The sequence below is a fragment of the Capricornis sumatraensis genome, chromosome 5, assembly GCF_032405125.1.
Source record: "Capricornis sumatraensis isolate serow.1 chromosome 5, serow.2, whole genome shotgun sequence".
Lineage (NCBI taxonomy): Eukaryota > Metazoa > Chordata > Mammalia > Artiodactyla > Bovidae > Capricornis > Capricornis sumatraensis.
In genome coordinates, this window is record NC_091073.1 from 103,352,716 (window position 1) to 103,366,822 (window position 14,107).

A 14,107-nucleotide genomic window follows, 5' to 3' on the forward strand; every position below is an offset into this window, starting at 1 on the left:
CTTAAAAAAAAAAATTGTCAAATGTTCCTTCCTCCTCCTTCTCATTCCCCGCGTTGTCACAAGTCGTTGCTCTTGCTTCTATGGTAGCAGTATTGTTTTCTCAAAGGCAGTGTCTTTTATAGTAGAAATACCCATTTAATATATACTATTTGTCTATAACATACTATTTGCAAGGCACTGGTGATTATATTTAAATCCAAAGATATTTTTTCATAGAAGTTTTATATATTTAAATAGCACTACTTGAAATCTGAGGCTCGTCTTACAAAGGTTTTATTTATTTATTTGCATTATTTTGACTGTGCTGGGTCTTCACTGCTGTGCGTGAACTTTCTGCAGTTGTGGCATTCAGGCCTCTCATCGGACTCAAGCACACGTGGGCTCAGTCGCCCCATGGCATATGGGATCTTAGTTTCCCCCACCAGGGACTGAACCTGTGTCCCCAGGATTGGAAGGTAGATTCTTAACCACTGCACCACCAGGGAAGTCCCCTCATAAAGGTTTTAAATTGTGAGTCCAGAGGCTCTGAACAGTCCCCTCAGTCCTGCTCATAAGACTGATAAAGAGTTAACAAACTACTGTAACTTAAAAACATCTAGTACTTTTGACATCTCCATTCTAATAAGAAGGGCCCTAAGTTTAGACAAGAAGATAGTTATCATCAAAGTCTATCACAAAATTAAGCAATGAAAAGCATACAGCCTGTAGTACTAGTACCAAACTGATAGGATTAGGGATGGGTCAAAATTGGTCCTACAGTGTGCATATTCAGGGTTTGAGCTCAAAGATGTTACATTCTTGTGTGTGATGTAGAAACAGGTCTGTATTAGGGAGTTTTTTCTGCTCTTGCTAGCATGTGTGTTCCAAGTAGAAAGATGGATAAGATCTCATGACCCTAAACATATCTTCTTCCACAGGAGTAAGGAGATGGCCTAATAAGGTCCTGATTTGAGTGCTGTATCTATTTGTGTTCAAGCTTATTAATCATGTTGTCCAAACATTCTATATCCTTACTAATGTTTTGTTCCTTTCTTCAGGCTATGACTGAATAAGGAATGTGAAAATCTCCCTCTATTATTATGGATTTGTCTATTTCTACTTGTAAATATGTTAATTTTGCTTTCATATTTTAAGCTCATGATTTTGGTGCATACGGAAATCTGGAATCATTTTCCAAGTGAATTGAATTATTTTAGTATTATGAAGTGTTTATGCCTACTAAGTTGCTTTGGTCTTGTCCAACTCTTTGTGACCCAATAGAGTGTAGCCCACCAGGCTCTTCTATCCATGGAATTCTCCAGGGAAGAATACTGGAATGGGTTGCCATGCCCTCCTCCATGGGAAACTTCCTGACCCAGGGATTGATTGAACTGTGTCTCTTAAGTATCCTGCATTGGCAGGCAGGCTTTTTACTGGTAGCACCACAATTATGAAGTGATGCTCTAATTATAGCAGAGATTTTTGCCTTAAAGTTTATTTTTTCTAAACATTGCTACCATGGCTTTCTTTTGGTTAGCACTTGCAGGTGGCTCAGTGGTAAAGAATCTACCTGCCAATGCAGGAAACACAGGAGATGCCGTTCAGTCCCTGGGTCAGGAAGATCCCCTGGAGTAGGAAATGGCAACCTACTCCAGTTTTCTTGCCTGGAGAATCCCATGAACAGAGGAGCCGCTACAGTCTATGGGGTCACAAAGAGTCAGATACGACTGAGCAACTGAGACTTGGCAACTGCTAACTTTACTTCTACCCTTTACTTTTTTCTTTTTAATTTCACTGCCTCAACGATTAGTTTAAGTTTTTGGTCTACTTTTCAAGTTTTTTAATTGGAGTTGCTTTACCGTGTTGTGTTAGTTTCTGCTATGAAGCAAAGCGAATCAGCCACACATGTACATACATTCTCTCTTCCTTGGATTTCCTTCCCACTTAGGTTACGACAGAGCACAATTGTGTGCTGCACAATCGGTTCTTGACTCTTATTTTGAACCTTTGTGTGTGTGTGGTGTGTGTATATTCGATATATAACTTTCTCTACCGCTTTACTATCAACATTTGTATATCTTTAGTTTTAGATACGCATTCACTTAGCCTGGTATCCATGGATAAATGCAATTGCTATTAGCTTTGGCTTCCTAATGAGAAAAGAGTTTGCCAAAATAAGCATTATTATTTCAGTAAAACACATTTATTTTCTACAAAATACCTTGGCCAAGTACTAATAGAAGCAAGTGCTGGAAGAAAAGTAAATGGAAACAGAAATTCGGATCCTTATCCAAGCCAAATTCATTACAACGTAGTAAATAAAGAATCACCATTCTAACCTCTGTTCCCCGTAATTCCTCACAAGAGATTGCTATTTCCTAGGAGCATGCCTTGAAGACAGCCCTTTGTCAAGGGGCAAGTTGGGGCCACCATGCTCCTCTTGAAGCACACAGACAAAGAACAATAACAGCACTGAAGACCAATAATGCAGACTGCAACTTGGCCCAGTGATGAGATACCTGCCCTTCCCCCAGCCCTGAATCATCCTCACATGACAAGGAACCAGCACTTAGAAGAAAGAGGGGATGAATGTAAATAGTGAAACATCTCTTCCCTCTCACTTTCTAAGTCACTAGAGCTAGGGACAGGTTTGGGAGGTAATGAGGAGAAGGACACTGAATCGAGTTTGAAATCGAAGTGTAACAGGTACTGAATATCAAATATCAGATAACCCCAGGTGCTCCCAGGATCCGTACAGCTTCCTCAGTCAAATGATGACAAGGCCTCTACAGCCACACAACCACTGACTTCTGTGATGTCGTAAATAACTGATTACCCTAGTCACCTCATCTTCTCATTTAAGTCTCTGCTCAAAATGATATAACCACGCAGAATAAATCACATTCCTAACACAATTTTCATTTGGCCATATGTTGCTAAAATGACCTTAACTCCTGATTGCCAAGCCAATAAATATACATTTTGGAGTACTGTTTGGGTTTTTCTTTTCTTTTCTTACTATTCCCTTTTATACTGCAGGCTTAGAGGAGATGAATCCATCCAAAAACTGGAGGAGGAAAAGTTCTTGCACAGGTAAAGCTGACTTCCTAGGAAGCAGAAGCTGATGAGATCATAGACAAGGGGAACAAAAACTCAATGTACCATAATTGACCTTTGGGTTGAAGTTTACTCCTTCCACTGTAACTTGAAGGCAAAGAATTTCATTTTCACTATATTCTACTGTCTAGAATAGGAGAGTAAGTTTTTCTTAAAAAAAAAAAAAGCTAAAAAGCAACAGGTGCTCAAGGAAATAATTTTATCTGGGGAAGAAAGAGGTCCTAATGAAACCTCATTCCTTAAAATGTAGTGACTCCAGCTAAACCAACAGTCCCCTACCTTTTTGTCACCAGGAACTAGTTTTGTGAAAGACAGTTTTTCCACAGACCAAGGGTAGGGGGTGATTTGGGGATGATTCAGGCACATTACATTTATTTTGCACTTTGGGCTCAGATGGTAAAGAATCTTCCTGTAATGTGGGAGACATGGGTTCAATCTCTGGGTTGGAAAGATCCCCTGGAGAAGGGAATGGCTACCCACTCCAGTATTTTTGCCTGGAGAATTCCATGGAGAGAGGAGCCTGGTGGGCTACAGTCCATGGGGTCACAAAGAGTCAGACACAACTGAATGACACTTGACTTTATGTTTGTTATTATAATATGAGCTCCACCTTAGATCATCAGGCATTAGATTCCATAGGTGGGGGACCCCTGGGCTAAACAGTACTGCCTAGTATAAAATTCATGACATGGTCTTCTCTCAGAACCATTGTTCTTGCTGATTCTCCTGCCTGCTAAGGTCTCCCCCTAGATATTCACATGGCTCATCCCTTTCCTTGCTTCAGGTCTCTGCTCAAAAGTCTGTTCAGAGAGACTTTCCTGGACTGCTCATCAAGAAAGCCACACCTACTGAGGCCCACCCACCAGAGTATTCCCTATGTGCTTTAATTTTCCATTTTATTTCTCTCCACACCAATTCTTATCACCTGGGGTGCCTTTTTTTTTTTTAACACCACCCTTATGGCAGAAAGTGAAGAAGAACTAAAAAGCCTCTTGATGAAAGTGAAAGCGGAGAGTGAAAAAGTTGGTTTAAAACTCAACATTCAGAAAACTAAGATCATAGCATCTGGTCGCATCACTTCATGGCAAATAGATGGGGAAACAGTGGAAACAGTGGCAGACTTTATGTGGGGGAGCTCCAAAATCACTGCAGATGGTGACTGTAGCTATGAAATTAAAAGACGCTTGCTCCTTGGAAGGAAAGTTATGATCAACCTAGACAGCACATTAAAAAGCAGAGACATTACTTTGCCAACAAAGATCCATCTAGTCAAGGCTATGGTTTTTCCAGTAGTCATGTATGGATATGAGAGTTGGATTATAAAGAAAGCTGAGTGTCGAAGAATTGACGTTTTTGAACTGTGGTGGTGAAGACTCTTGAGAGTCCCTTGGCCTGCAAGGAGATCCAACCAGTTCATCCTAAAGGAAATCAGCCTGGATGTTCACTGGAAGGACTGATGCTGAAGCTGAAGTTCTAATACTTTGGCCACCTGACGTGAAGTGCTGACTCATTGGAAAAGACTCTGATGCTGGGAAAGATTGAAGGCGGGAGCAGAAGGGGTCAACAGAGGATGAGATGGTTAGATGGCATCACTGACTCAACGGACATGAGTCTGAGTAACTCCGAGAGCTGGTGATGGACAGGGAGGCCTGGCGTGCTGCAGTCCATGGGGTCGCAAAGAGTCAGACACGATTGAGCGACTGAACTGATTGGTCTGTCTTCTCCCAGTTAGGACATAATCTCCACAAGGAATATCTGTTTTATTCCCTGCAAAAGCCTTCCACAGGGAACAATCCCTGGCAAGTAGTAGGGATTGAATAAATACTTGTTGAATTAATGAAAGAATGAGTAAAAACAATTTTCAAAGTTTTTAAATTTTTATTACGCACTAAAATTTTTCTCTGTAGGATCACTTGAAATATGATTGTGTAAACATTTGAACTAAATATCTTGAGATCTAAGTTCCAGTCCTGCCATCCATTTCTTGTGTAACCTGGTTAGATCATTTCTTGGAGTTTCACCTTGTGTGTCTTGACACTATGGCCTGCAGTCTTGACTCTAAAATCCAATACAAAATAGATTCCATATGTAAAAATTGTCTATGCATGTCATCTTTAGTAACCTGTATGACCTCTAATACTTTGGCCACCTGATGGGAAGAGCTGACTCATTTGAGAAGACCCTGATGCTGGGAAAGAGTGAAGGCAGGAGAAGGGGATGACAGAGAATGAGATAGTTGGATGGCATCAGCAACTCAATGGACATGGGTTTGGGTGGACTCCAGGAGTTGGTGATGGACAGGGAGGCCTGGCGTGCTGCAGTTCATGGGGTCACAAACAGTTGGACACGACTGAGCGACTGAACTGAACTGATGACATAAAACCAGCTACAACTATAAAGGGTTATTATTTTCCAAGAAAGTGTGATCTAATAATGTGCTCTATTTCTTTTTCTGGAAGGGCCAATCTTCCAAACCTCTGAACTCAAAAAATTGTATTATTTTTTGGAAACTGACAATGTTTAACCACACATTATTAATCTGTTTCCATGTTTAAGCTATTACTTTGCTCTTTATTCTACTGTGAAACTTGCTATGGTCCATCATCTCCATTTCTACAATATTACAAATCTCATGACACATAATGCCTCATGCGGGCACCAAAGTTTTTTTTTTTTTAGCTGTACTTGGAAAACTATTCCAAATAAACTACCCAGTAAGCTAAAGACCAGGGGAAAAATCAAGATTGAATATACAGGAAAAATGACTAAGTCTGTTATGGGAAGATCATATTTAATTAGATGAAACAGTACATGTAATGTGATTTGCATAATGTCCTCCGTACCATTGTTGTCACTGTTTAGTCACTACGACGTGTCTGAGCCATTTCTGACCCCGTGGACTGTAGCCCGTCAGACTCCTTTGTCCATGGGATTCTCCACGCAGGAATACTGGAGTGGATTGCCATTTCCTTCTCCAGGGGATCTTCCAGACCCAGGGGTTGAACCTGCGTCTCCTGTATTGGCAGGCAGATTCTTTATCCACTGAACCATGATTATTATTCTTAAAGAATCGCTGAGCTGATAAAAATCTCAAGACTTTACCCTGGTATATCTCTGACTCTTCTACCAAAGATTTAAAAAGAAAAGTCTCATTTTCCAAATCCAATAAAGATTATTGGCCACACAACTGTGCAAAACCCCAACTCAGTGTGGCTACAAATAAAGTTCAACAAAGCCCAAGCCTTAACCAGTCTGCTCCACTGTCTCCTCGGAGAAGGGAAAAGGTGCGGCACCGTGGGAACAAACACCTTCCTTCCTCTGCCCCTATAATTTCTTGCTAGCCACCTTCCCTCAGCCAGAGGTACTTTGAGGCCTGTCCGTCTCTCCCTAGCTCCCGTCATCTTCAGCGCTTTCCCTTTCAGTTCAGTTCAGTTCAATTCAGTTCAGTCCCTCAGTCCTGTGACTCCCCACGACCCCATGGACTGCAGCACGGCCAGGCCTCCCTGTCCATCACCAACTCCCGGAGCTTACTCAAACTTAAGTCCATTGAGTCGGTGATGCCATCCAAGTACAGCTTTCCCTTTCAGTTCAGTTCAGTCGCTCAGTCGTGTCCGACTCTGCGACCCCATGAATCACAGCACGCCAGGCCTCCCTGTCCATCACCATCTCCCGGAGTTCACTCAGACTCACGTCCATCGAGTCCATGATGCCATCCTGCCATCTCATCCTGTGTCGTCCCCTTCTCCTCCTGCCCACAATCCCTCCCAGCATCAGAGTCTTTCCCAATGAGTCAACTCTTCGCATGAGGTGGCCAAAGTATTGGAGTTTCAGCTTTAGCATCATTCCTTCCAAAGAAATCCCAAGGCTGATCTCCTTCAGAATGGACTGATTGGAACTCCTTGCAGTCCAAGGGACTCTCAAGAGTCTTCTCCAACACCACAGTTCAAAAGCATCAATTCTTCGGTGCTCAGCCTTCTTCACAGTCCAACTCTCACATCCATACATGGCCACAGGAAAAACCATAGCCTTGACTAGACGGACCTTAGTTGGCAAAATAATGTCTCTGCTTTTGAATATGCTATCTAGGTTGGCGATAACTTTTCTTCCAAGGAGTAAGCGTCTTTTAATTTCATGGCTGCAATCACCATCTGCAGTGATTTTGGAGCCCAAAAAATTGGCTGACACTGTTCCACTGTTTCCCTATTTCCCATGAAGTGATGGGACCAGATGCCATGATCTTCGTTTTCTGAATGTTGAGCTTTAAGCCAACTTTTTCACTCTCATCTTTCACTTTCATCAAGAGGCTTTTTAGTTCCTCTTCACTTTCTGCCATAAGGGTGGTGTCATGTGCATATCTGAGGTTATTGATATTTCTCCCGGCAATCTTGATTCCAGCCTGTGCTTCTTTACTTCAACCGAAGTGCTGTGTAGCTAGGTCTGCCCGAGGTCTCGCGAGGGTGACCCCGTTGCCCTGGTAACGAGCGCCGCGCGCCGCGAGGTGAAGGGCGTGGCGGGGGCTGCTCATCTGCAGTAGGGTTTTATCCAGTGTCTGGGCTGTTGGCTTCTGGGGCTGCGCTGCGGCTCCCGGCACGGAAAAGGCGGCTTGCCGGGCCGCGGAACGACTGACCTGGCCGGGAGACTCGGGGCGAGGGGGAGGTGGCCGCGACGGGACAGGGAAGTGCCGAGGAGGACAGTCCCTAAGGGGAAAGATAGCGCCCGAGAAAATGTGCCCTTCCCCCCACTGCTGGCTCGCGAAGTGAGTGTGGGAGGAACACTTGGGCCGCCCGGGAATTGCGGCTTCCCTGTCCTTCCAGCCGAGGAAGCTGTTCCTGCCCGCGGAAGGCCCCCGCACGACTGGGCGGGGCGCTGCCGGCTGTGTCGCTTCTGAGGTAGAAGACGCGCGCGGAGGGAGCGCCACTTAGATCCGCCTGTGTCTGTGGCGTCCCTGCCGCTCAGGTTTTACCCTGCAGCAGGTTGGTGCGCCTCATATTTTCACGTAAAAAGACAGAACCAAGATTTATGGAGAAGGAAATGGCAACCCACTCCACTGTTCTTGCCTGGAGAGTCCCAGGGACGGGGGAGCCTGGTGGGCTGCCGTCTATGGGGTCGCACAGAGTCGGACACGACTGAAGCGACTTAGCAGCAGCAGGTTGGTGCGCCTCATATTTTCACGTAAAAAGACAGAACCAAGATTTATACCAGTTTCAGTTCAGTCGGTCAGTCGTGTCCGACTCTCTGCGACCCCATGAACCGCAGCACGCCAGGCCTCCCTTTCCATCAGCAACTCCCGGAGTTCACTCAGACTCACGTCCATCGAGTCAGTGAGGCCATTTTAGTTTTCCAAAATTGGAGTTGTGGTCCCCAAACGGAACCTTTAGTCTCTTACTACTGAAGGTATCATCCATAAGACAGACTTCTCTGTTGTATTCGTAGTTTTTCCGCTATGGAGCTTGGGCTTTATATAGTCCACGCTCTAAACACTTTGTTGAAAAGAGCGTCTTTATGTAGTCCACGCTCTAAAACCTATTTTGTAGAAAAGAGCGTAAACCGGTAGTTTCAAAATTAGTAAATTCCTTTAGTCTCTCAAAAATAGTAGACTCTTGACAAGCGATTTCTATTATTTCATTGTCTTTGCCATTTAAGAGAATACTCGCATAGGGAGGATTAATGGTCGTTGTCAGTACAGCCTTCTGATAACGATTGAAATTCCAGTAAGACTTACAACCGAATATTTAGAACAGACAGTATCTACAGAATATCAACCAAAATACAGAGAATAAAAGCCTATTTTCATTTGAAAAATTACGCAGAAAAAAATAACTATATTGTTGAAACTCAGTGCCTGAATCAGTAATTGTAAATTTTCTTTGATTCATGTTTTTTAATTCCTCAGGCTCATTCTGAACTTTCTATCGCTGTATGGTATTTAATTGTAAATAGAGGATGTAAATGATTTGGCTTTGTACCCTGAAAATTCCTTTTTCAGTTAAATTGTTTTTTCTTTTGTGATTTTTGTCTGTAATAAAAATAGAAAATGTATTTAAATCTTTGAAATTAAAGGTTTAATTAGCTGTGTCCTAATTTCCTTTATAGAGAAAACTTTTGTCACTATTAATTGAATATATTTGGGGGTAAACATTTTAATGTGTGCTTAAAAAGAAAACTGTCAAACAAGTTCCTTACAAATTGTTTTATAGCCGACCTACATAATAAAAGAAATTTTGAGCCAGATATTGGAAGAGATGTCAGAAGATTCAGAAAAGGAAGACTATTCAGACAGAACAATCAGTGATGAAGATGAATCAGTATGTTTTTCTCAACTTTATCCTACTTAAAACTTGTTATAAAATACAAATTCCCAGTAAAAATGTTATAAATTCAATTGACTAACAATCAATTGGATACTTAAATCACTTGTCACTGAAGTTGGGAAATAAACTGAAAGCAAAGCTGTTACTGTGTGCAGTATGCCTTATGTAAAAAGAGAATCTATATTGGGTTTTTTTTGAGAAAGTATTTTAGGTAAGACTTCTCTGAGTTATCTTAATAGTAGGACCTCCTATTTCTAAACCTGCTGTGTGTCACCATAATAGGTTTCATGTGGCAGTGATGTAGCAAAAGTACATAGAGGAAGAAAGCCGGGAGGTGGGAAACAGCAGTTTCTCTTTCTAAACAAAATAGTTTAGCAGTAGTTGAAGATATTTCTTCTGGTTCCAGCACATATTTCTAAGAAATTCCCTTCACATTTTAGTAAAGTATAAATTATCTATGTAAGTTAAGGTCCCAAAATAAACTACGCAAATGAGGTATAATCCATTAAGTCCGAGGCTTTCTGGGTTTCTTGTCTTTCTTCCATTTTCCGGTTAATTTTATATTGAATTTGAGTTGTTTTGCCAGGCTTATCAAGAATCTTTAAACTATTTCTTCTCTACAATCATTAATATGGCCTTGCCTGTGGAAGAAGAGAAATAAAAGATGAAAACTTTGTTTCAGGATATTCAAAGTGTTGGGTGATTTGAGACCAACAGCTGATAATAATCCTTTTTCGTTTATTAAAGATTAATGACACACTCAGTTCTAAGCATTAAGATGTAAAATATTTCTGGATTGGAAAGCTGTTTTTAAAATAGAAATATTTTAAAATTCTCTTGTTTTAGGATGAGGATACCTTTATGAAGTTTGTAAATGAAGACATCCATCAGTGTGCACTTTTAACAGGTTTGAAATTATTCATATATTCTCCCTTCTCTTTCTGATAAGACCTTAAGTAGATGAAAAATGAGAGAAAGCTAGAAAAAAAAGAATGAATAACACAGGAATTATTATTCTGTTATTGGTAAGGAGAGATGTATTTTTAATAAAAAGTATTTTGGAGTTTAAACATTTTTTTTAAATTGCAGTATAGGAGATTTACAATATCCTGTTTCAGGTATACAGAAAAGTGACTCAGTTATATATATAATATATATAGTTTTTCACATTATTTTCCATTATAGATTATTAGAAGATAATGTAATTGCCTGTGTTATTCAGTAAAGCCTTGTTTTTATCTATTTTATGTATAGTAGGTTGTTAATCCCATACTCCTAATTTATCCCTCCCACTTCCTTTCCCCTGTGATAACCATAAATTTGTTTTCTGTGTCTATAAATCTGTTTATATTGAATTTTTTAGATTCCACATATAAACTATATTGACGTTTGTCTTCCTCTGTCTAACTTACTTCACAGGTATTTTAAAAAATGATACAAATGAACTTAATTACAAAACAGAAATAGACTGATAGATTTTTTAAAACAAACATGTTTACCACAGGAGAAATGTGGGGGAGGGATAAATAAGGAACTTGGACTTACATAGATACAGGTATAATGTTCTCAAGGTCCATCCATGTATTTTTGAGGTCCATATTGTTGCAAATGGTCATATCCCATTCATTTTTATGGCTGAGTAATATTTTATTATATATATATGTGTGTTTATATACAATACATCTTAAATCAGTCATCTATTGATGGGGACTTGGGTAGCTTCCAAGTCTAGGCTATTGTAAATAGTGCTGCTATGAACATTGGGATACATGTCTCTTTTTTAATTAGAGTTTTAGTTATTTCTGGATATAAATCCGAGGAATGGGATTGCTGGATCATATGGCAGTTCTATTTTTAGCTTTTTAAGAAACTTCCATACTGTTTTCCATAGTGGCTGCACCAATTTACATTCCTACCAACAGTGTATAAGCGTTCCCTTTTCTCCACACCCTCTCCAGCTTTATTCTTTGCAGACTTTTTGATAGTCATTCTGACCTGTGTTAGGAGATAACCTCATTGTTCTTTTGATTTACATTTCCCTAATATTATCAGTGGTGAGCCTCTTTTCCTGTGCCTGTTGGCCATCTCTATGTCTTCTTTGGAAAAATATCTATTTAAGTCTTCTGTTCATTTTTTGACTAGATTGTTTGGGGTTCTTTTTGTTTGTTTTAAAATTTTATTGGAATATTTTATTGGAATAAACTTTTATTGGAATTGCTTTACAGTGTTGTGTTAGTATCAGGTGTGCAACAAAGTGATTCAGTAATACATATACATATATTCATTTCTTTTTCAGATCCTTTTCTCATAAAGTTTATTACAGAATATTGAGTAGAATTCCTTGTGTTATACAGTAGATCCTTGCTGGTTACCTATCTTACACATGGTGCGGTCTGTATGTAACCACAAGTTTCTTATTTATCCCTCCCCCACAACATTTCCCCTGTGATTACCATGTTTGTTTTCAAAATCTATCAGTCTATTTCTGTTTCATGAATAAGTTTGTATCATTTTTAAAAATTAGATTCCATATATTGGTGATACATATGATATTTGTCTTTGTCCGACTTACTTCACTTAGTATAATAATATCTAGGTCCATCCATGTTGCTACAAATGACATTATTTTGTTCTTTTTTATAGCTGAGTGGTATTCCATTGTATATATGTACCACATCATATCCATTCCTCTGTTGATGGACATTTAGTTTGCTGTCATGTCTTGGCTATTGTAAATAGTACTGAAATGAACATTGGGGTGCATTATCTTTTCGAATTATGGTCTTCTCTGCATATATGCCCAGGAGTGGGATTGCCAGATCATGATGTTGTTGTTGTTCAGTAACTAAGTTCAATTACTAAGTCCAACTCTTTGTGACCCCATGGACTAAGCCTGCCAGGCTTCCTTGTCCTTCACTACCTCCCAGGGTTTGCTCAGATTCATGTCCATTGAGTTGATGATGCTATCTAACCATGTCATTCTCTGCCACCCACTTCTCCTTTTGCATTCAGTCTTTCCCAGCATCAAAGTCTTTTCCAATGGGTTGACTCTGCATCAGGTAGCCAAAGTATTGGCGCTTTAGCTTCAGTCCTTCCAATGAATATTCAGGGTTGATTTCCTTTAGGATTGACTGGCTTGATCTCCTTGCAGTTGAATGGATTCTCAAAACTCTTCTCTAATACAATTTAAAAGCATCAGTTCTTTGATGCTCAGCTTTCTTTATGGTCCAACTCTCATATCCATATTGACTGCTGGAAAAACCATAGCTTTGACTAGATGGACCTTTGAGGGCAAAGTGATGTCTTTGCTTTTTAATACGCTGTCTAGGTTTGTCATAGCTTTCCTTCCAAGGAGCAAGTCTTTTAATTTCATGGCTGTAGTCACTATCTGGAGTGTTCTTGGAGCCCAAGAAAATAAAATCTGTCATTGTTTCCACTTTTCCGCTTCAATTTGCCATGAAGTGATGGGACTGGATGCCATGATCTTAGTTTTCTGAATGTTGAGTTTTAAGCCAGCTTTTTCACTCTCCTCTTTCACCCTTATCAAGAGGCTCTTTAGTTCCTCTTCATTTTCTGCTATTAGAGTAGTATCATCTGCATATCTGAGGTTGTTAATATTTCTTCTGTCATTCTTGATTCCAGCTTGTGATTCATCCAACCTGGCATTTTGCATGATGTACTCTGCATGTGTGCATGCTAAATCATGTGTGCTAAGTCACTTGAGTCATGTCTAACTCTTTGCAACCCTATGGACTGTAGCCCACCAGGTTCCTCTGTCCATGGGATTCACGCAAGAATGCTGGAGTGGGTTGCCATGCTCTTCTCCAGAAGATCTTCCTGACCCAGGGATGAAACTCACATCTTACAGTCTCCTGCATTGGCAGGCAGGTTCTGTACCACTGGCACATATAAGTTAAATAAACAGGGTGATAATATACAGCCTTACCATACTCCTTTCCCAATTTTGAACCAATCAGTCATTCCATGTAAGGTTCTAACTGTTGCTTCTTGACCCTCATACAGATTTCTCAGGAGACAAGTAAGGTGATTTGGTATCCCCATCTCTTTAAGAATCTTCCAGTTTATTGTTATCTACACAGTCAATGGCTTTAGTGTAATCAATGAAGTAGATGTTTTTCTGGAAATCCCTTGCTTTCTTTATGATCCAGTGAATTTTGGCAGTTTGATCTCTGGTTCCTCTGCCTCTTCGAAACCCAGCTTGTACATCTAGAAGTTCTCAGTTCGTGTACTGCTGAAGCCTAGCTTGAAGGATTTTGAGCATAATCTTACTAGCATGTGAAATGAGCACTAATTGTGCAGTAGTTTAAACATTCTTTGGTACTGTCCTTCTTTGGAATTGAAATGAAAACTGAGCTTTTCCAGCCCTTTGGCCACTGCTGAGTTTTCTAAAAATGCTGACATAGTGAATGAAGCTCTTTAACAGCATCATCTTTTAGGATTAGCTGGAATTCCATCACCTCCCCTAGCTTTGTTCATGGCACTGCTTCCTAAGGCCCACTAGACTTCACATTCCAGGATGTCTGGCTCTAGGTGAGTGAGTTGACCACACCATCATGGTTATCTGGGTCATTAAGACATTTTTTGTATAGTTCTTCTGTGTATTCTTGCCACCTCTTCTTAAGACCTTCTGCTGCTGTTAGGTCCTTGCCATTTCTGTCATTTATTGTGCTGTCCTTGCA

At 40.4% G+C, this 14,107-nt stretch overlaps 1 protein-coding gene across 1 annotated transcript in view; it reads left to right on the forward strand.

The window, feature by feature from the left end:
* The first annotated feature begins 9,338 nt into the window (after positions 1 to 9,338).
* Positions 9,339 to 14,107, forward strand: part of AGBL3 (AGBL carboxypeptidase 3) — a 101,982-nt gene continuing 97,213 nt past the window's right edge. The window contains exons 1-2 of the mRNA XM_068973198.1: positions 9,339 to 9,401; positions 10,254 to 10,314. Of these exons, the coding sequence (XP_068829299.1) occupies positions 9,339 to 9,401; positions 10,254 to 10,314 (124 nt within the window). The remainder of the gene's footprint in view (positions 9,402 to 10,253; positions 10,315 to 14,107) is intronic.